This window comes from Quercus lobata, unplaced genomic scaffold (assembly GCF_001633185.2).
Source record: "Quercus lobata isolate SW786 unplaced genomic scaffold, ValleyOak3.0 Primary Assembly Scq3eQI_206, whole genome shotgun sequence".
Taxonomy (NCBI): domain Eukaryota; kingdom Viridiplantae; phylum Streptophyta; class Magnoliopsida; order Fagales; family Fagaceae; genus Quercus; species Quercus lobata.
In genome coordinates, this window is record NW_022154783.1 from 36,431 (window position 1) to 59,791 (window position 23,361).

At 39.3% G+C, this 23,361-nt stretch overlaps 1 protein-coding gene across 1 annotated transcript; it reads left to right on the forward strand.

The window, feature by feature from the left end:
- Positions 1-21,347: 21,347 nt before the first annotated feature.
- Positions 21,348-22,417, forward strand: LOC115973363 (ethylene-responsive transcription factor 9-like). The gene has a single exon (XM_031093622.1). It carries the CDS (start codon positions 21,496-21,498, stop codon positions 22,174-22,176), a length of 681 nt encoding a protein of 226 aa, XP_030949482.1. The 5' UTR covers positions 21,348-21,495; the 3' UTR covers positions 22,177-22,417.
- Positions 22,418-23,361: the final 944 nt, after the last annotated feature.

The window sequence follows — 23,361 nt, forward strand, 5'->3', positions numbered from 1 at the left end:
AGAGCAAGGCTATTGAGAGAGAGAGGAAATCAACCTATTGGTATATGCCTACCGTTCTAAACTTTCGGTTTTTCTTTTCCTCTCCTTCCTACTTCCTGGTTTTCTTTTTCTTTTGTTTTACTTCCTTTCCTTCTCAATGCTTACTTTTGGGTTATGTCTTTCTCTAGAAATTCCTATTATTGTGATTTTTGAATCTCCTTTCTCAGTGCACAGCAAGGGGTCCTTTATAGAGCCTGTCGTAGCTGGTATTTACTGTTTTAGCCCTTAACTGCCTTTGTCTAGTGCAAGTGTCCTTGCCGACCACTTACTGGTCGTCAGTGGTTCAACCACCACCACTTACCTATGCTAGCTGCGCCGCTCCCCTCTGCCAAACAAAGAAGGCTATTTAGTTTGTTTGCTTGCTGTGGCTTTTTCTACCCGTTACAGTGTGTGTGCTCTCTCTCTCTATCCCTCATGGCATGCACCTGGTGGTTCCAACTCATCCTTACTTCTTTTGGGTGGTATGTCATCCCAGCAAGACATTTCCCCCAAAAGAGCCTGAGCAAGAACCCCAGAATAGGTTTTTTCCCTCTCCCCACCGCCAGACCATGCCCTTTGACCCATGACCCACCACTTTCTATATCGGTTGGGTACAGACTAGTGGTGCCTGGCGCGTGCTTCACCTTCTTCACCCGCTGCTCATGCACATGCCGTGTTCTGGAGATTATTCTATACGTTTTGCCGTGCACTTTTGGCTTGTTATGGCGTGGGTTGTTCTCCGATCTGCCATTCTTAATGACTTGTTTCTTTTAGGGATTGGGCCTTATTGGATCATGGGCCTTTCTTCCCTTGGCCTATTCTGTTTTCACTCCGTGGCCTTATTCCCATGCTCCTGTTGTACCACTATGTTATTCCTACTGTAATGTTGTTTAACTCAATCCTGCCGGGCCTCTTTAGGCCTGCTATTTATTTCCCTCCTAGTGACTCAGTGTGTTCACTGAGCCTTTCCTTACACTGTTTGCTGGCTCTTGTGTCTCATTTCCCTCTTGGACATCCTTGGCTCATTTGCTTTCCTTGGGCTTTCTCAGCCCTTTACTAATCCTACTTTCCCATAGGCCTTTACTAACTCTCTTTGGGCTTCCCTAGCCCAATTACTTTATACTTCATCCTCGGGGTTGATGGGTCTTCCATTAAACCCCTTACTTTCTTTGTTTACATTACTTTGGGCTTGCTGTAGCACATTCCCGCTTTTCTAAATACTGCCCATGGGTTTGCTTCCTCTCTTTTTCCAGGCCCCTTCAAGCCCGTTTGCTTCTTCAAGACCCACTTTATGAGCCCGTGAGCCATTTATTTCTGCCACTTGGGCAATGGCTTTTTCTTGCTTGCTAACTTTGGTCTACCCATGTTGCTGGGCCTTTTCTCTTACTGGGCTTGCCAAAAATAAGCCTCAACGCCCTTTTATGGCTTCCATCAATAGTCATCCCCTATCTTCCAAGTTCAAGATGTCTTCCTTGTACTCATATGATGGAACACGCTACTCATGTGATCACATAGCCACTTTCAAGACTACAATGCACCTTCAAGGTGTTCCAGATAAGATAATGTGTAGGACTTTCTCAACTACCCTTAAGGGGCCAACACGGGTGTGGTTTAGCAAGATACCTCCAAACATTGTTGGTTCTTTTAAAGAGTTAAGTAAGTTGTTCGTCAACAACTTTATCGGAGGACAAAGGCATAAACGCTTCTCATCCAACCTGCTGACTACAGAACAAAGAGAAAATGAAAGCTTGTGGTCCTTTATCACTCGCTTTAACAGGGAAGCCCTGACAGTAGACAAGACGAATGACAAGTTGCTATTGGCAGTCTTCCACAATAGAGTTAGTTCCAATTTATTCATCTACAAGCTCTATAATCAAGAGCCGTAAACCATGGCTGAACTCGTCCATTCAGCCCAAAACTTCATGAACGCAGAGGATGCAATCATTACCAAGAAAAGGAAAAGAGCAGAGCGAATGGAAGCAGAACTCCCACGCCATCCTGAACAAGGCCCTCGTCTAAAGAAGGCTCGAACAGGAGAGAAGAAAGATAGAGATAACAGGAAGGTAGGGTCATCGTCAAAAGGAGTCAGCACTACATGCCCTTAAACTTTCCACTTGATCAAGTGCTTATGCAAATCAATGATGACCCATCCTTGAAGTGGCCAAAGAAGATGAAGGAAGATCCTAATAAGCACAATAAGAACAAGTATTGCCGCTTCCATAAAAATCACAGCCATGACACAGACGAGTGCTATGACTTAAAGCAGCAAATAAAGAATTTTATCAAACAGGAAAAGTTGAGACATTTTATTGGACGAGATCATAAAGACGAGAAGTTGAAAGGAATGGTAGAAGAGCCATCATGACCCCCACTTGGAGAAATTAGAGTTATTATAGGAGAAACTTTAACAAGGCAATCTTCTAAGTCAAGGAAGACGTACCTGAAGGTGGTATAGAACGTCCAACTCTCTAGACAACCACCAAGGACCAGGGGCGCAAACAAGCAAGCCATTACATTCATAGATGAAGATGCTGGAAGGGTCCATCATCCACATGACGATGCAATCGTCATCACTTTGCTCATTGCAAATTATACAACTAGAAGGGTGTTGGTAGATAATAGGAGTTCGGCAGACATGTTATATTATCCCGCCTTCCAACAAATTAGGCTTGGACGAGATTAACTTCATCCAGTAAGTTCGCCCTTGGTAGGATTTGGAGGAATGAAAGTGCAACCTATGGGCACTATAACATTACCTGTAGTGGTGGGAACATATCCACAATAGATAGTCAAAGAAGTAAATTTCCTCGTTGTGGATTGTTCATCTTCTTCTAACGCCAACATTGGACGACCAACTTTAAACAATTGGAAAGCAGTAACATCTATCTACCACCTATCTGTCAAATTCCCAACAGATTATGGGATAGGACAAGTGCAAGGAGACCAATTAGCTGCTAGAGAATGCTACCTAGCCATGTTAGCTATGGATGAGCATGTATAGACAATGAGCATAGAGGAGAGAAGGGTTATTGCAGAGCTCATTGAAGTACTAGAAGACATCCCTCTAGAAGAGGATAATCCTGAGAAGTTTACTAGAATTGCAATAAGTATGGAGGAGAAGATGAAGCAATACCTCGTCCAGTTCTTGAGAAAGAGCATTGATGTCTTCGTGTGGAGTCATAAAGACATGCCAGGAATTGACCCAAGTGTTATTATTCATTGATTGAATGTGCATCCATCTTCCAAGCCTATTCGTCAGAAGAAGATGGTCTTTGCTCCTGAGCAAGATAATGCCATTAAGGAAGAAGTATAGAAGTTAACCACAGCAGAATTCATTCGAGAAGTTTATTACCCGGATTGGTTAGTTAATGTGGTGATGGTCAAGAAGGCTAATGGCAAGTGGAGGGTGTGTGTAGACTTCACTGATTTGAACAAGGTTTTCCCTAAGGATAGTTATCATTTGCCACGCATTAATCAGTTGGTAGACTCAACAGTAGGTCATCAGTTACTAAGCTTCATAGACGCCTTCTCATGGTATAACTAGATAAAGATGGATGAAGCAGACCAAGAGAAGACATCCTTCATTACCGGTCAAGATTTATTTTGTTATAAAGTGATGCCCTTTAGATTGAAGAATGCGGGGGGCAACTTATTAGAGGCTAGTCAATCACATGTTTCTTCCACAAATAGGACGGAATGTAGAAGTTTATGTGGACTATATGTTGGTGAAGAGTTTGGACGAGAAGAAACATCTGAATGACTTACAAAAGACCTTTGACACACTTAGACGATACAATATGAAGCTGAATCCAAGTAAGTGTGCCTTTGGGGTTTCGTCAGGGAAGTTTCTAGGATTCATGGTTTCATTGAAAGGAATTTAAGCGAATCTAGAAAAGATCCAAGCCATACTGAACATGAAACCATCAAAGAATGTCAAGGAAGTCCAATCCTTCACTAGACGAGTTGCAACTCTAAACAAGTTTGTTTCAAAAGCTTTTTAAAGTTCTCAGAAAGGCATTCAAATGGAAGGACGAGTGCCAAAAGGCCTTCCAGGATCTTAAAGTCTATCTTACCACAACTCCCCTGCTTAGTCCATCCATACCAGGTAAGGAGTTATATTTATACTTGGCAATGACCCTATATGCGATAAGTTCAGCATTAATCAAGGAAGAAGGGAAGGTGGAGAAACTTGTGTATTATACAAGCTGAGCACTAAGGGGAGCAAAAGGATGATATCTGATGATTGAAAAGTTGGCTTTTGCATTAATAACGGCTTCTAGGAAGTTAAGGCATTTCTCCCAGGCTCATGTCATCAATGTCATGACAGATCATCCGCTCAAGAAGGTGTTGAACAAGTTGGAAGCCGCAAGACAACTAATCCGATGGGCTATTAAGCTTAGTGAGTTTGACATCAAGTACCAACCAAGGAATGCAATAAAGGCTCAAACTCTAGCAGATTTCATTGTGGAATTCACTCTAAGTCATGATGATTTAGACGGGGTGGAAGAGGTTAAAGTATGGGTCGTCCATGTAGATGGGTCGTCTACACTATATGCAGGAGGAATAGGAATTGTGTTGCAGTCCCTAAAAGGAAATAAGTTAAAGTATAAGGTTTGTCTACAGTATCAAACAACCAACAATGAAGTTGAGTATGAAACCCTCCTCAAAGGGTTAGAATTGGCTAAGTCCTTTGAGGCAGAGTCAATAGTCGTCCAGGGAGACTCTCAATTGGTCATAGGTCAAGTAAATGGAACCGTGTGAATCTAAAGACGAACAAATGAAGAAATATCTTAATAGGGTGAGACGCCTTATTAAGAAATTTAAAGAAGCTAGTTTTATTCAAGTCCCAAGGGAAGAAAACATAGAAGCAAATGCCTTGGCAAAAGCAACGTCAACAGAAGGATCGATGGACAAGTTTGATGAAGTCCAATGCATGCCTAGCATAGATCTTCCAGAGGTACAGCAAATAGAAGGTGAGGAAAACTGGATGACCCCAATAGTCGCTTACCTAAAGGATGGAAGACTTCCAGAAGAAAGAGACGAGACCAGAAACCTAAGGACTAGATCAGCTAAGTACGTCCTTATAGACGAGATGCTATACAAAAGAGGCTTCTCTAAACCTTACCTAAAGTGTTTAGCTCTAGACGAAGCAAATTATGTATTTAGAGAAGTTCATGAAGGAGCATGTGATAACCATTCAGAAGCTAGAGCACTTGTCCACAAGGTTGTCTGTGTAGGTTATTATTGGCCAACCATTCAAGCAGATGCTAAGGCTTATGTGAAGGTGTGTGATCAATGTCAACGATTCAGTTATGTCCATAAACAACAATCGGAGTACCTTACCCCGATGATGGCCCCATCTCCCTTTATGCAATAGGGATTGGACATTTTGGGACCCTTTCCAATGGGAACCAGGCAGATGAAGTTTCTGGTGGTTAGGATCGATTACTTCATTAAATGGGTGCAAGCTAAACCCTTAGCAAAAATCACACAGCAGAATGTAAAAAACCTCGTCTAGATGAGCATTGTGGGCCAGTTTGGAGTACCTAGGGTACTAATATCAGACAATGGATGACAGTTTGATGACACACCCTTCAGAGATTTCTGCGAGCAACTTGGAATCAAGAATCATTATTCATCACCCTTCCACCCACAAGCAAACGGACAAGAAGAAGTAGCAAATCGATCCTTGTTGAAAATCATTAAGACTCAGCTTAAGGGGGCAAAGAGAGTATAGCCAGGCGAGCTACCAGGTGTTCTATGGGCCTACAGGACGACTATGAGGACCCACACAAGGGAAACTCCTTTCAAACTAGCCTATGGAAGCGAAGCATTCATACCTGTAGAGGTGCACATAGCCAACCACAGGGTGATGAAGTATCAGGACAAGGAGAATGAAGAACAACTTCGTCTTAACCTCGATCTAATAGACCAGGTGAGGATGGATGCGGAGCATAAAATAGCAAGGTATAAAAATCTTATGACTAGATAATATGATACAATGGTGAAATCCAGGCGCTTCAACATTGGGGACCTCGTCCTAAAAAGGTTCTCCTTGGCAACTAGAAACCCGGCTCATGGAAAGCTTGGGCCTAATTGGGAAAGACCTTACAGGGTTATCAACTACAAAAGACAGAGATCATACTACTTGGAAGCCCTAAATGGACGAAAACTAGAGCACCCTTGGAATGTTGAGCATCTAAGAAGATACTATCAATGAAGGGTCAGCTTGGACGAGCATCATCTTGGACGAGCATCATCATGGACGAGTATTATTATGGATGAAGTTGAAGTTATGTGTTGCTTTCCTCATATTTATTTTTGTTTAGTACTAGAACTACATATTTTTAATATTTTAATTCCCTAAAAGTGCATTAGTTTCCAACTTTTGCACTGTCTATGGACGAATTTGTGATAGACGAAGTCATTAACTTAGTCTGTTTGCTTGTACATAAGTATGTTTAATTCCCTAAAGGCATTAGCTTTTAAGCATGTGCCATGCTTGTGGACAATGTTTATGTTGTGTATATACAGTTTGGATTCCCAATGTATACAATGATGTGTCAATTCTTAATTTTCATGTTATTTTCATTCAAACTAATCCACAAGAAGGCTACAAGCCCAAGGCCAGTAAAATCTCTAGTCGCAGGGATGTAATGTCTATAAGCTTTCCTTAAAATAAGGATGAAGCATAGGAAAATAAACCTAAGGTATATTCGTCTAATCAATGGATGAGGTAAAACCTTAGGTATATTTGTCTAATCAATGGACGAGGAAAAACGTGCACGTAAAAATACTTAAAATCCATGGATGAATTTGACCAGCCAAACAATCTAATCTTTGGACGAGTAAATGTTGGGAATGTCTTACCCAAAGAATCATCCAGCTTATGGACGAGGGACAATGCAAGCTATAAGTCAAATTTATGGACGAATAAAGCTAGCAAAAGAAATACCATTCATAGACGAGTTATACTTGGGAAACAAAGAATGGTAGAAGTGTTAAGCATGAAAAATTTATCCTAAAATAGATTATTTAAACAAAGGAAATTTTTTCATTCAACTAGGACGATATAAAATGTTTTCATGAGTGGACGGACCACACTTAAAACCATAGAAATAACATGGACGATATAAACAAAGGAAAATCATTCATATATAAAGTATACAACATGTTCAACACTAAGTAAGGAATGAAAATAAAAATAGACATTCATTCATAAAATTTAAAGAAGGGTAGATGACCACCGTCCAAAAACCCTTAAGTTATTCAAAGCCAATGAAAGCAATTGTATTTGTAGCTCGTCAAAAAACTTGGACGAGGGAATTGTACTTACATGAATCTTAAAAGGAAAAGCCCAAAACAACGAGCACTTTCAAACAAGCTAAAAATAAATAAAATAAATTACTGGGATAAACCACTGGGGGCATCACCCCCGACTTTGGGTCATCCTTGTTGGCATTAGTGGTGTTTTGGGTGGGTTCAATTAAAGCATCTTCCATCACATTGACATCCTCGAAGCTCGTCGGAAGCAGGGAACTCTCTACGGAAATGAGGATTATGAAGGAGTCAAAATCCATCTCAAGGTAGGCCTCTTTGGCATCAGAATGGAAGTCTTCATAGCCAGTAGCATAATGACGATCTAGACGAGTCTTGAACTCATTTGAGCTCTTGAAGGCTGCGACGGCTTCCTCTTAAGCCTTCTCCATAGACGAAGCAAACTCTTGAACCTTCACCTCAAGGTGAGTGATATGAGCTTCCTTCTCAATAGAGTCTGCCTTGAGCTCCTCCGCTTCATTCTTTAGTTTCTGCTCAATTCCCTGTAGACGATTAAGCTTCTCATTCAACCTGATTACTTCCCCCTTTTTCAAGAGGACCTCGTTAGTTAGCTCCTTACTCTTCTCCTTGGCAACCTTAGCCTCATTACAAAACTCTTTAGCTTAGGTGGACACAATGTAAAACTTTGACATGGCCTGAAGGATAGATGGACGAAAGAGAGTTAGAAATTTTCCTTAAATTTCTTAGAAAATAAAATAAAGATAATAAAAAACTACGTACCTTGAAAAGGTCATGGATGGCAAAATGCTCAAAGTCCTTCACTAACATGTTGTAGCAAGCGTTCACCTCATGCTCAGTGACGAGTCCTTTGAACGACCTCCAAGCATAACCCTTGTCCAACACCAAGTTAGGAGGACGTTTGATTGGCTTTGAAGGATGGGTCCTATGAGAAGTTTTGGTTGCAAAAGGAGGAAGATTCTCAGGTTAAACAGATGGAGTGGTCTGGACGGGTACCAAGTTCACTGCCGAGTCATCCAGGTCTACCGTCGTAGAAGGGAATTTTGGAACCTTGGGAGGAGTAGTCTTGCTAGACTTTTACTTCATAGGACCTCAACGAGTGGGAAGGTCACCAAGGTCCACAGAACTAGATATGCCCTTCCTCTTCCCAGTCTAGATGACAGGCTTCTAGACGACCAAAACGATAACATCGTCTTGGACATAGACGTCCTCTTCACCCTCAGTATCACTTGCAACACCTTTCCCTTTATTTTCCTTCATAGTGGCTAACCCTATGGTTAAAAAATAAAAAAATAAAAAATAAATAAAAAAGAGAAGAAGAAGAAGTTGGATGAAGCTTACTTCAACAAGTGGTCTCCTGATGGGCAAGGTTTTCAGCAATAGGCTTAGGACTAAGTCCCCAAGTAGTTAGACGACTCAGGGTTACCAAGCTGTGGAAGGACTTCTCAGGGAAGGCACGAACTCTGTCAATACACTCTAAATAAAAACTGTCCAAGTGCGGACAAGTAACAGCTGCACCAATATAAGAGAAGGTTAGACGAGGAAAAAGTTACATAAAATAAATGAAGAAAGACATACCCTTAGGACGAAGACGACCTAGAAGGTTGGTAAAAGGAGGGAAGGAGGCACTATTTACATCAATTGGGTCCCCAACCCAATTTCCAGAAATTAACAAATAAAAAATTATTTTTTCCAAAGCCTGTCAGAAGAACTACGACCCTTAATCAAACTAAATTAATGGCCCTTAGAAGAGAACTAGTAAAAACCAGCAGATTGTTTAATCTCTGAAGGCTTATAGCAATAAAGGAACTCGTCCACTATGATTGGACAGTTCCCATCAAGCGTCTCATGCAATAACACTTGCATGGCAACTATTGTCCTCCATCCATTAAGGTTGAGCTGGTTTGATCCAATACCCAACCTATGGAAGAGACCTCTAAAAAGAAGTTCAAATAAAATCTAAGATCTGCTAGAAGATAAGAGGTATATACACCAAAACTTGAAGAATGAGAATAGCACCATTCCCCCTCTTCAGGTAGACAAGGTCAAAACTTGCTAGGAATTTGGTATCTACCTATAAGAGTTTTTAACTTACTTGAGTCCAGAGTAGACGCTACCTCAGGGGCCCAACTATAGATTACATTCTCTTCCTCCTCTTCATCTTAAGGAGGACTAGGTGACCATCTGGACAAGCTAGCCTCAGCCCCAGAAGTCATCCTACGTTGCATCTCCTGAAAATCCTTTAAAGGAAAACCAGGGACCCTAGACGAATAATGCTCGTCTAAGGAACTACTATCACTACTATAACTTATACTACCCCCACTACTCTCATAACTACCACCACCACTCCCAGAGGACACGTCCTGATACTCGTCTATCTCTCTCTCTAGGCTACTACTAGACGCAAACATAATTAGAAGAATGAACAAAGGCGAAAACCTAAGGATGAAGGGAAAGAAGTACCTTACGAGACTAAAAGACGAGGACTAAATGAGGCTCTTGGATGAAATGGTAGAAATGAAATTATCAGAACAATAAAAGGTAAGAGAGAGAGAATGTACATATTTATAAGGACTAGAGGTGGGTCAACGAAACGACATGGACCAACCAAAAATTGACACGTGGCATTTTCATCGAAAAATAAATTGATACGACCAGCCAACCATTGAGATTATGACATGTGGCACAATCTGGAACAATAAAATTCACCCTGAGTAAGGTTGACACGCGGTACAACAATTGACCATAAAAATGTTGACGCTTGTAAAAAACCAATAGTTATACTACAGTGTTCTGGACAACCCTTAGATAAGGGGGTAACTGATGGTGAACTAAAAGTTGAACCATCTCCAGTTTGTCCATAGAGTCGTCCAGGACCAAGAAGGTTAACCCAACATAGGAAGGCCATCCACCGTGGGGAGGTCATCCGTGGGTATGAAGGTTATCCATCAAGGAAGTAGCTAGACGACCTCTCAATCCTTAGAAAATTTTCAGAATGAATTTATGTACAAAAGCTTATGATTCACGTTCTACTGTTTAAAAGTATGAGCAAAATCTTTATTCATCGCTATAACTTCCCACTAAGTTCTTAACTTCTACTGGCAGTTGTAGAAGATAAGATTGAACCTTCTAACTGCTATAGCAGTTGTGGAAATTAAGTCTGAACTTTCTAACTTTCGTACACGTTGAGGAAGTTACTAAACAAGTAACCACTCTAAAGCTCACTATATAAGGACTCATCCACATCAAATGAAAGTAAGTTTCTACTACTCCTAAAGTTGGAATTCTTGAGCTCTAGAGGAAAAACTAACTTAAGAATCAGAGGGTTCTTGGCCGGTTCACCCCAGTCACCTTTGATTTTTTTGTTTCTTTCTTTTCAAGCCTTCCAAACAACCACTAGCCCATTAAAGCCCGAAGAATTGAGCCTACTGATTTTCTTTGCATCATCAGAGTTCATTTGAAAATTTTCTTTAATTGTTAAGAAAATAATAGAAATCAATTTTTTTTTTTTATATGATTCATGCTTTTTTTTTCCCTTTAGCAAAATTAAATTGTTTATAAAATCTTTGATTACATATTTGTTTTTTTCTTTATATATGTGTGAAGGTAACAAACCGGAGAGCCCATACCAATATACATGTTGGGCCAAGGGCCCAGTCCAAGGAAGAACCCTTCCTCGGCCATGGAAAGAACCCCTCCTCGACCAAGTATGGCCGAGGACAAAGGGAACGGCCTATCACTAAGGGTGGCATTCCAGGTCACTCCATGGAATAGGAAAAGTATTAAAACAGAAAAGGACAACGGAAAGAATAGAAATATCTAAGGGAAAACCTGTCATTATTGCATTTAGTGCCTTGTACCTGACATAGCCATGCTTTTTTGCCTTTACAACCACTTCCAACAATTGGGAGGAAGGGCTGATGGGACAAGTATCAGCATTAGGAACCCAAATCGGGAGGAAGGAAACTAATATAAAAAAAGGGGGCTTAAACCCCCATCACTTAAGAGGCACCAGAAAAAGCTCCTCAGATTGTGCCGAGGACCAACCGTCTTTGATAAACTCAGTTTGTTCTTGTTTGATCGTGATAAACACCATATTAACTGTTATCCATGCACTGAGGCCTAGCTCTTTGACCCACCCTCTACAAATTTATTGTACAGGGCTCACAGGTCCAAGATCCCATACATCTTGGGCTTGGGCTGCAAAACGTGACCCTACAATTGGCGCCGTCTATGGGAAAAGCTCGTGTGTTAGTGAGTGCAACGGTTAATCATAGTGGGATCAAGTTCCTATCAGCAAGAGTCCCTCAAGAGGACCATTTTGGCGGTGGTGCATGCTACACGAAAGCTTTCGCATCATTTCCAAGAATACACAGTTATTGTCATAACTCAGCTTCCGCTCAAGGCTACTCTTCAAGGTACTGATTACGCGGAGGGGGTTGCTAAATGGGGCATGGTTCTAGGGGCTTCTGACATCAAGCATATGCCCCGTACATACGTTAAGGGGCTAGTTCTCGTGGGTCTAGTTGCCAGGCTCAATGAATCCCTATTGGGGAAAGAAGTCGAGAACCAAGGTCTTGTATGGTCCTCGGACTCAAACCTATGGGGAAACTAGTTACTTAAAAGAAGAATCTAAGTACTAGACAGAACCAAGGTCTTGCATGGTCCTCAGACTCATACCTATGGGGAAACTAGTCACTTCAAAGAATAATCTAAGTACTAGACAGAACCAAGGTCTTGCATGGTCTTCGGACTCAAACCTATGGGGAAACTAGTCACTTCAAAGTACTAGACAGAACCAAGGTCTTGCATGGTTCTCGGACTCAAACCTATGGGGAAACAAGTCACTTCAAAGAAGAATCTAAGTACTAGACAGAACCAAGGTCTTGCATGGTCCTCGAACTCAAACCTATGGGGAAACTAGTCACTTCAAAGAAGAATCTAAATACTAGACAGAACCAAGGTCTTGCATGGTCCTCAGACTCAAACCTATAGGGAAACTAGTTACTTCAAAGAAGAATCTAAGTACTAGATAGAACCAAGGTCTTGCATGATCCTCGAACTCAAACATATGGGGAAACTAGTCACTTCAAAGAAGAATCTAAGTACTAGACAGAACCAAGGTCTTGCATGGTCCTCAAACTCAAACCTATGGGGAAACTAGTCACTTCAAAGAAGAATCTAAGTACTAGACAAAACTAAGATCTTGCATGGTCCTCGAACTCAAGCCTATGGGGAAACTAGTCACTTCAAAGAAGAAACTAAGTACTAGACAGAATCAAGATCTTGCATGGTCCTCGAACTCAACCTATGGGGAAACTAGTCACTTCAAAGAAGAATCTAAGTACTAGACAGAACCAAGGTCTTGCATGGTCCTCGGACTCAAACCTACGGGGAAACTAGCGACTTCAAAGAAAAATCTAAGTACTAGACAGAACTAAGGTCTTGCATGGTCCTCGGACTCAAAGCTATGGGAAAACTAGTCACTTTAAAGAAGAATTTAAGTACTAGACAGAATCAAGGTCTTGCATGGTCCTCGAACTCAAACCTATGGGGAAACTAGTCACTTCAAAAAAGAATCTAAGTACTAGACAAAACCAAGGTCTTGCATGGTCCTCGAACTCAAACCTATGGGGAAACTAATCACTTCAAAGAAGAATCTAAGTACTAGACAGAACTAAGGTCTTGCATGGTCCTCAGACTCAAACCTATAAGGAAACTAGTCACTTCAAAGAAGAATCTAAGTACTAGACAGAACCAAGGTCTTGCATGGTCCTCAGACTCAAACCTATAGGGAAACTAGTCACTTCAAAGAAGAATCTAAGTACAAAACAGAACCAAGGTCTTGCATGATTCTCGGACTCAAACCTATGGGGAAACTAGTCACTTCAAATAAGAATCTAAGTACTAGACAAAACCAAGATCTTGCATGGTCCTCGAACTCAAACCTATGGGGAAACTAGTCACTTCAAAGAAGAATCTAAGTACTAGACAGAACCAAGGTCTTGCATGGTTCTCGAACTCAAACCTATGGGGAAACTAGTGACTTCAAAGAAGAATCTAAGTACTAGACAGAACCAAGGTCTTGCATGGTCCTCGAACTCAAACCTATGGGGAAACTAGTCACTTCAAAGAAGAATCTAAGTACTAGACAGAACCAAGGTCTTGCATGATCCTCAGACTCAAACCTATAGGGAAACTAGTCACTTCAAAGAAGAATCTAAGTACTAGACAGAACTAAGGTCTTGCATGATCCTCGAACTCAAACCTATGGAGAAACTAGTCACTTCAAAGAAGAATCTAAGTACTAGACAGAACCAAAGTCTTGCATGGTCCTCGAACTCAAACATATGGGGAAACTAGTCACTTCAAAGAAGAATCTAAGTACTAGACAGAACCAAGGTCTTGCATGGTCCTCGAACTTAAACCTATGGGGAAACTAGTCACTTCAAAGAAGAATCTAAGTACTAGACAGAACCAAGGTCTTGCATGGTCCTCAGACTCAAACCTATAAGGAAACTAGTCACTTCAAAGAAGAATCTAAGTACAAAACAGAACCAAGGTCTTGCATGATCCTTGGACTCAAACCTATTGGGAAACTAGTCACTTCAAAGAAGAATCTAAGTATTAGATAGAACCAAGGTCTTGCATGGTCCTCAGACTCAAACCTATGGGAAAACTAGTCACTTCAAAGAAGAAGTTAAGTACTAAACAGAACCAAGGTCTTGCATGGTCCTCGGACCTCCTGCTTTGTGGAAACTAACACACACTGGCAACTTTCAAAGTGTTTAAGCTAAATTCAGTCATGTCTCGGTCCTCATACTAGACGCTTAAGGGAAGTTAACGCTATAAACATCATTGTAAATGTTGAAAAGAACCTTAGTACCCGATGATCCCCTCGGACCGTTTACTTTAAATTACACGTCCTTTGGCAATTGCGCTATTTGCAATGTAAAGCACACGGTTATTTTCCTGATTAGTCCTATATAGTTAACTTATTTAAAGTTATCGGTTGTGTGCCCGTTAGATTTGATAAATTCATGGTGATAACTCTTTACCATCAATGGCATCAATTCTAAATACTATTCGAAAGAAAAGATACCAACACACCCATTCATAAAACAATTATTGCATAAAAGGAAAGGTTCACAAAGTAAAATAAAGTCATCTTTTTATTAGATAAAGAAGAACTACATTGTACATAAAAGGGCTTAGACAAGCTTGTTTCAAAAGCTAACTATATAAAAAGCAGTCCATGGTAACGATAAATCCACAATCTCGTTCTAGCAGCAATCGAACAAGTATGGATGGTACCGGCGATGGGAGAGAAGAAGAAGTAGAGATGCCAGATCCACAATCTTGTTCCAGCAGCAATCAAGCAAGTATGGATGGTACCGGCGATGGGAGAGAAGAAGAAGCAGAGACGCCAGATCCACAATCTTGCTCTAGCAGCAATCGAGCAAGTATGGATGGTACCGACGATGAGAAATCCAGATCCGCACACGTGTGACACACGGCACCGAATGAAATCCAAATTTTGTCGCACCAAAAATCTAATGCGACCTACACCTGCTTCGGATTTTGGCTGAAGGAAGAGAAACTTCTTTCTTGTCCAGTCGAAGGGGGGAAATATCTTTGGCCTCTGCTTCCCTTGCCTTAACTGTGTCATTCTGAATCTTGGCAACGCCCTTGGCTTCTGAAGAGGGCTTGGTTCCTTCACCCTCACCCTCATCCTTGGCCATTTCATTCCCTAAATTTTAATCACCACCTTGGTGGGGCCTTTAGGAACATTTGAAAAGCTAAGAGCCTGAAACTTCCGCAGAACTCAAGGATTTGTAAATGAAGAAGAACAACCCCCCCTATGTGTCTTATATAGGAGGCAAACCTGATGGCAATCAATTCGCCCAAATCTCCAAGAATGAATTATAAGCGAGATAAATCTCGCTCAATTTCCAAAGCAGTTTTCAGCCGTTGGATTTGCGTCACCTCGTAAAAAGACCTTAATGAAAGCGCGCCTCGTGTACCGAAACGGCAGGAACGCGACTTGGATAAACTAAAAGAATGTCTTACAACCAAACATAGTGCAAAATGGGCGCAAAAAGACTATCATCACATCGAGATCCTCCTTTCCTCCCATGGTGAAGAAAAGAAGAATCTCAAGGGGCTATTATGAGGGTAACGGACCGGGGAGCCCATACTAATATACACGTTGGGCCAAGGACCCAGTCCAAGGAAGAACCCCTCCTTGGCCATGGGAAGAATCCCTCATTGGCCAGGTCTAGCCGAGAACAAAGGGAACAGCCTATCACTGAGAGTGGCACTTCGGGTCACTCCATGGAATAGGAAAAGTATTAAAACAGAAAAGGATAACGGAAAGAATAGAAATATCTAAGGGAAAAGCTGTCATTATTGCATTCAGTGCCTTGTACCTAACATAGCCATGCTTTTCTACCTTTACAACCACTCCCAACAACTGGGAGGAAGGGCTGATGGGATAAGTATCAGCACTAGGAACCCAAATTGGGAGGAAGGAAACTAATATAAAAAAGGGGGGCTGAAACCTCCATCACTCAAGAGGCACCATAAAAAGCTCCTCAGACTATGCCAAGGACCAACCGTCTTTGATAAACTCAATTCGTCCTTGCTTGACCGTGATAAACACCATATTAACTGTTATCCATGCACTGAGGCCTAGCTCTTTGACCCACCCTCTACAAATTTATTGTACAGGGCTCACAGGTCCAAGATTCCATACATCTTGGGCTTGGGCTGTGAAACATGACCCTACAATATATTTATTAATTTGATAAGGCAAATAAATGAGGATGCTTTTCTAGAAATTTTACCATAAAAGAAAGGTCAAGATTAATAGACAATTATTTTTTAAGGACAACCATTCAATTCCCATGTAAGTAATTTTTTTCTCTATTAACTCTACTTCTAATTTTTTTAAATAATTTTTTCTTTAACCAAAATTGCCATATATTCATTATATGATAAGTTATTCCATTCTAACCTTTTGTCTTTCTTAAAATAATCATTTTTATTCTCATATAATCATCATCCCAATGTATTAAATTTGTCCTTAGTTGTGTGTAGTCTTACTATCAAAGAGTTAAAATCTCCTTTATAAGTTCAAAATTTTTAATTTAATATTTTTAGATAAGTAATTTAATTATATTAATGAAATAAACTATTTAATTTAGATTTTTTTTTCTATTAAGCCTGCATCGCACGGGCATAACACTAGTATAATATAAATTCAGGCATACCAAAGCCCACATTTATTTTTATTTTTATTTTTTTCCTGAATGATTATGCATTACTCAAAAAAGGCCAAGGGGCCCGATCCATATTTTCCTACAGATGAAAACCCAATTCAGAATAAGACAGAGGAATAGGGGCCCAAAGGTATTACACTAAAAGCCCAACCCGCACGGTTATGGGCCACAGAGTTAACAAATAAACAGACAACAGACGTGAATAAAATCCCAAGCTACAAATTTAGGGGCAGGCATTGGAACTGGGTTGCAGTTGTTTCTTACATTACTCGTGGCATCTACAATCTTGGTTGTCTTACTCTTATCATTAGTGTCTTTGTTTTTGTATAACATATTTTGTTTAAACTTTAAACTTTTTAGCTTATTTGTTTTTTTACAATTTTAAAAATTTTGACCATTTTTTTTAAAATGAACAACTATACTTTAACCGATTTATAGCATAAGCATTCAAAAAAAGTTTCTCCAAAAAAAAAAAAAAGCTTTTAGCAAAAAGTTATATCCTAACACACTCTAATGTAATTGTGCTCTACCTCAAGCAGGTTTTTCCTACCCTGAAGTGGTGATGGGGCAATGATGGTTTTTACTTGTCTTGTCCCTCGCCAATAAATAAATAAATAAATATATATATATATATATATAATCTAATAATCTTTATATACCATTCTTACTTAAAATTTTGTTTGTACTCTTTCTATTACCATCTCCCAAAATACTTATCTTTGATCTCTTTTAGCACTTTCTTGAATGCTCATCCCTTTTATCTTTCATCTTTATTTCATTAATGTTGAAACCACCTCATTAAGAATGACAAAATACCTCTAACTTGCCACTCTCCCCATATGCCATGTTCTTACCCCGAAGAAGAGATTGGGTAGGGACATTATATCCCTAATCAATCCCCATCCCATCATGCCTGCCTCACCTCATTACCATCTTTGATAATTGATACAATGTGAAATTAAAATGAAGTTCCTTGTTTTCAATTTAGCACTCATATTATATCCAATTCTATTGGTTAAATACACTATCTAAAGGCACCAGCTAAATGCTTATTGATGTACAATTTTAAGGATAACCACCAAAGTGGTTGCAGAATTTCAGAGTTGAGACTCAAACTCGACAAAAGATAAATGAATATCATGCTTATCTTTTTTGTGGATGCTCTTAGACAAACTTGAATACCCATCAATGTGTGTTTCCTTGTCAATTTGCAGCTCACATGCAAAAAATAAAATATACACTATGATTTGCATTTTTTTTTTTTTATGGGGAACAGAATATTCCCAAGTTATAAATCTTGATGTTGATTCTATTCTTGTTATAAATTGGCTAACATTGTATGGTGTTATGGCACCGAACTTGGCTTCACTTATTTTTTATTGCAAGGCCCTCTTGGTCTGAGAGTGGACCGTCCTTCAACACCACGTTTTTTGAGAAACTTGAAGAATACTGTGAATGTCCAGATTTTGTATATTGTAAATATATATATGGGACTATTTTGCAATATTGTACTCCTAATAAGAAGTACCCTATTAACCCTTTTGTATCTAATCACCTAGCTGGGGTGTACTATAATCCCTATATTAAATTAAATAAATTTCCTCTTTCTACCCATAGAATAATAATAATTAAAAGATTAAATTTAAAACAAATCAAAGCAAAAAAGTTGTAATTTGTAATTTAGTAAAAAAAAATATTACTCTTTTAGCCGGTTCAGAAAAACAATACCATTAATCATATATACAAATGTTGCTTATACTTTCCTCAAAAAAAAAAAATGTTGATTATATAATTTGAGGTGATTATTCATGGAACTTTATAGTAATCAATAAATTGCCATGTAAGAACTGTTTCTCATACAAATCGCCGAAAAAAAAAAAATTTCTACACCCCCCGTAATGCTAACAATGATGAGACACAACCATATCCGTTACCGGTTTTTCTATTCAGCTGCGAATCTTAACATTGTCATAAATTTCTGCTACATTAAAATATTAACAAACAAACAATCATCCAAACGGCCCCCACGCGCTTCACAAACTTTGACGCCCACGTTCTCCAATCAATGACACCACCGACTGAGCACACACGTTGCGAGTTGACGCACGCAAGACGGAAGCGCTTGGGGATTAAAATTACATTACAAATGAAGATAAAAAAAAAAGATAATATTAAATGTGTAAAAAGCGCACAGACAAAATCAAAGAGGGGAGACTTAATAAAAAGCAAGAAGACAAAGACAAATATGGGAGAGAGAGGTGGCGGTGAGTAATTGTAAAACTTAAAAAGGTTGTGAATTAGGTTGATTGCACCGAAACAAACAAACAAACAAACAATGATGCGCACGACACGGCTCTCTCTGCCTCTGGAGTCATAGCATTAAACATTTAACATTAAAACGAACGCGTCGAGCGCAAGACATGGACACGCGTCGTGTGCTTAATGGGGTCACTGTTTATGAACGAGCTGTCGGTCCAAAAGAGCGATTCAAAAGGCTACCAAAGGAAAGAAAATATACCATGAGAGAGAGACGGCGATATGACGGACTATAAAGACAACTTTTTAAACAAAAAGAAATGGTCTTAAGTTTTACCCACTTGACTTAGCTCCCTATGCCATTCTCACAAATGGAGCGTGTCTATAACGCTCCTCATTTTCAAAATTCTAGATTTCTCTCCTTTAAAGTATGTAATTTTGATTAAATTAAGACAATTAAGAAGAGTTGTCTTTTTTTATTAAAAAAAAAAAATTTAAAGCGTAAAAATTGGGTCCAATGCTTCACTGAACCTGTTAGGATTATAATATATGCATACTTTCCATAGTGTATCAAATCTTAATATATCAAATGCATAGGAGCATTGAACATGATGATGCACAAAATCGTCAGTAAGTCAATCATCCATACATATAGTGACTGGAGGTACCTGAAGAACAAAAGGTGAACCTATAGACAGCATCAGTGGGATGCCGGTTAAAAACCCTCCAAAAGTTAAGTCAGTGACTAAATGATCTCTAGCAACTTTAAAAGCATGAAAGTTAGGAAATTCTACATACCTAGTAAAGGGAGTGGCTTGATGTTTATATAATAGTATAAAGATAACCAATATATGTGAATGTAGGGTCTTTCCTTATAGGGAAAATATGAAGTTAATGCTTCGAGATCCTCGGAGCATAACTTTCCATGTTTGGAGGATACGAATATGTAGACGAATCTTTGGCCATAGTACCCAAGTTCTTTCCATATGAAGATACTAGAATGGAGGACACACAAATGGTGTGGAGCTAAGTATTAGGGGTTGTCTGTTAGGATTCCTTGTCAGTCACATGACGTACCAAACGAGCATACAGCTGACTGTTGCTTTACCAGATATATGAAGGCCAATTGTCATTTAGGCTTGACGATGCTTTTAATCCCTACTAGGCTATGAGTACCTGATGACTCTAAGGTGTTAGCCAAATTTGAAGACGATGAAAACGACCCTATCAGAACACAAACTAAGTCATTTAAAAAATATATATATATTTATTTCTATAATTTTTCAAAGAGAAGTGCTAGTGTGCTACATACACAACATTTTCACAACAAATTTTAGACAAACTATTAGTGATTTTTATTTGGGTCCACCACTGATATCACTTTTTTACCTATCACTAACAATTTACCACATAAGATCTATTGTGAAAATATTGTATATCTTTTTCTTTGTTTTTTTTTAGAGAGTTTCAACTTACAACGTCCGTTTTTAATGATAGCTCTATATAATACCAAGACACTAATCGGTTTTTGGTATAAGTAAGGATTGAACTTTAAATCTCTTATTCGATTATCAGAGACTTTACCAATTGAACTAATTGGAACCCACAAATATTGTGTACCTAATATTTCTCTTTTTCAAAAAGGTATTAAAGTTTTTGTTTATTAGTAATGCTAAGTCCACAACATTTTCACAAGTCTTAAGTGGTAGTCTTTTATTGATTATAATCTGAGTTCACCACTAATGTCACTTTCAATCACCACTAATAATCTACTAGCTACAAATTATTCCGAAAGTGTTGTGTACCTATCATTTATTTATTTATTTTCATAAAAACAGAGTTTCTTGATAAAAGTTAACTCTTATTACTTTTGCAAAAATCCTTCCAGAAATAAACTATTTTCCTAAAATAATTGATAAAAAAATTGGCTTCACCGACATCCTTTCCTCTGCAATTAGGATGATAAATAAATTCCTTGTATCATGTGTTTAATTTTGTATCCACAAGACTTGAGAAAAAGTAGGAATCAGATGCATATTCTATGATCTATCCGTGTGAAGCCTTAGAAAAAAAATATTCCAAGCAAAGTGGTAGTAGAAGAGTTTTTTTGAAAAGGAGGGGAGACTGGGACATACGCTCTAAAGCAAAAGCGTGGAAGAGCAATGGAGAAAAAGGGGAGCCGTAACAGCGGCTTCTAGGCAAAAAGCCGGCACACATGAACTCCTCGCCGCTTGCCCCGAAATTCCCGCGTGCCACGTAACCCCTAGACAACATCATCATAAATCTCACCCCACTCTTGGGCGGCGCCTCTTTCTCAGTCAAACCCCTCGTTGACTGCGCCCCTCTCTCTCTCTCTCTACTTTCTTTAAATATTACTGTATATTAAAATATTAAATATAATTTCCTTAATTACATGGCTGATTCCTGATTGATACTTCTTTTTTTTTTGAGAAACTCCTGATTGATACTTCTAGATACACAGGAACACCCAACACATACATTACACACAAACACAACAACCTTCTCCTATCTATAAATACAACCCCCCACCTCATCCATTTTTTCCCTAAGCTCAAAAAACTCAATTCATTTTTTTATTGTATCCTTTTTGTGTTTGTTAAAACTGATCTTATACTCTATTATAATGGCTATCAAAGAAAAACAACTTGGTGTTAAAAAGGGGAGCAGTATTGGAAAGGCAAGTAACGAGAAAGAGATGCATTATAGGGGAGTGAGGAAGAGGCCGTGGGGCCGGTACGCCGCCGAAATCCGAGATCCCGGCAAGAAGAGCAGGGTCTGGCTCGGCACCTTCGACACCGCCGAGGAAGCGGCGCGTGCTTACGACGCCGCCGCCAGGGAATTCCGTGGTGCCAAGGCCAAGACCAACTTCCATCTGCCCAACGAGGACTTGCCCATCAACCACAGCCCCAGCGAGAGCAGCACCGTGGAGTCGTCCAGCCCTGATGCGCCGGCTCGTGATGCCACGCGCCGCAGGGAGAGTGGCGCTGAGAGTGGCGTCGTTGTCGGTCGGTTTCCGTTTCTTAATCAGCAGCAGCAGCCGTATGTCGGCGCGTGTGCTGGAGTGGTGGGTGGTTTTCCTGTCCACGCGCGGCCGGTTTTGTTTTTCGACCCGATGGTGAGGCCCGAGTTTGTGGCTCAGAGTTACCCTCTCCGGTTCGACCCGAGTCCGGTTGAGTTCAATTCCGGAATTGTAGGTGGGCCCCAGACCCAGAGCGACTCAGATTCATCATGGGTCGTTGATTACAAGCCAAGAAAAGAAGTTCTTAACCTTGATCTTAACCTTGCTCCTCCAATGGACGCTTAATTTTCCAACAATTTTTGTAATAATCAAAGGCAAAAGTGTTTTCTCTTTTTTTTTTTTTTTTTTAATTTACCTAGAGAGTGATGGACCTATCTGCTAGTTCGTCCTTGCTGTGTAAACTAGTTAGGAATGTAGTAATGGTTTTTTCTTTTTTTTCTTTTTTCTTTTCTCTCTCATTAAGGAGGGAAAAGAATCAAATTCTCTCTAAGTTGTTTTTTGTTGTAACCGCTCATTCCTTTACTAACGTTTGAATATCAAGTTTACTTTTTTTCTTGATAATTTTGTGTCTCATTTTTTGTCATTTGCTATTGGTGATTTTGGCAAGAAATGAATTTTGGCCTTATAATCATTCGAAGCATGTGGGGATATCAGAATTAGCTTATCAAACAATTATGCCTTATAAACGTCGGCAGGTTTTCCCTTATCATATCTAATAAAAGCCAAGAAAGAAGCAAAAATAAGTTGAGCATTCAGTTAATACATTCCGAAGTACCCAAAAAAGAGATAAATTGTCTTTAGTAGGGAGTAATTAGAGCTTATGATCCTGGATTAGTGTATCTCAGAATTACAAAATGAAAAGGGATTTCTCTTCAAAAAAACAAAAAAAGGAAAGAAGTTTTTATTACTATGAGTTCACTTTTTCTAAAGTCTGTGAACACAATTTTTTAGGAAATTGAGTGAGACAGAGCAAAAGAAATCGTACTAATTAGTCAGTAATAATGCGCGATTGTAGTCTCAGAATAGAATTTATTCTTTGCACTAATGATATAATATATTAAGAATTTTACTAATGTGTGTCCTTAGGGTACATATTAATTTCTATTTTTAGAAAAAAAATTTAAAAATTGAAAAAATAATGACAGCTTTTTCAATTCTCGAGAAAATATTTCCAAAAATAAAAAGTTTAATGTGTGCTCTAAGGACACACGTTAACCGGACCCATATATTAATATCAAGAAAACATTATTAGTGGATCTCAATCTTAACTGAAATTTTGTCCATTATTTAAAAATCCAATATATCGCGTCCAATTTATTGCAGATTTGAGAAGCTAGCAATTACTACTTTTACTAGCAAAACTTTGCCCCCAAGGCGTTGGGAAAAGGAATCATACCACTTTATATGTGAAATGAATGAGAAATGAACCTGTAATCAATAACCCCCATAAAACTTTTGAAACGATTATAA

Excerpts from the sequence above, each read along its gene's own strand:
- LOC115973363 (XM_031093622.1), top strand. The coding sequence starts at position 21,496 with ATGGCTATCAAAGAAAAACAACTTGGTGTTAAAAAGGGGAGCAGTATT.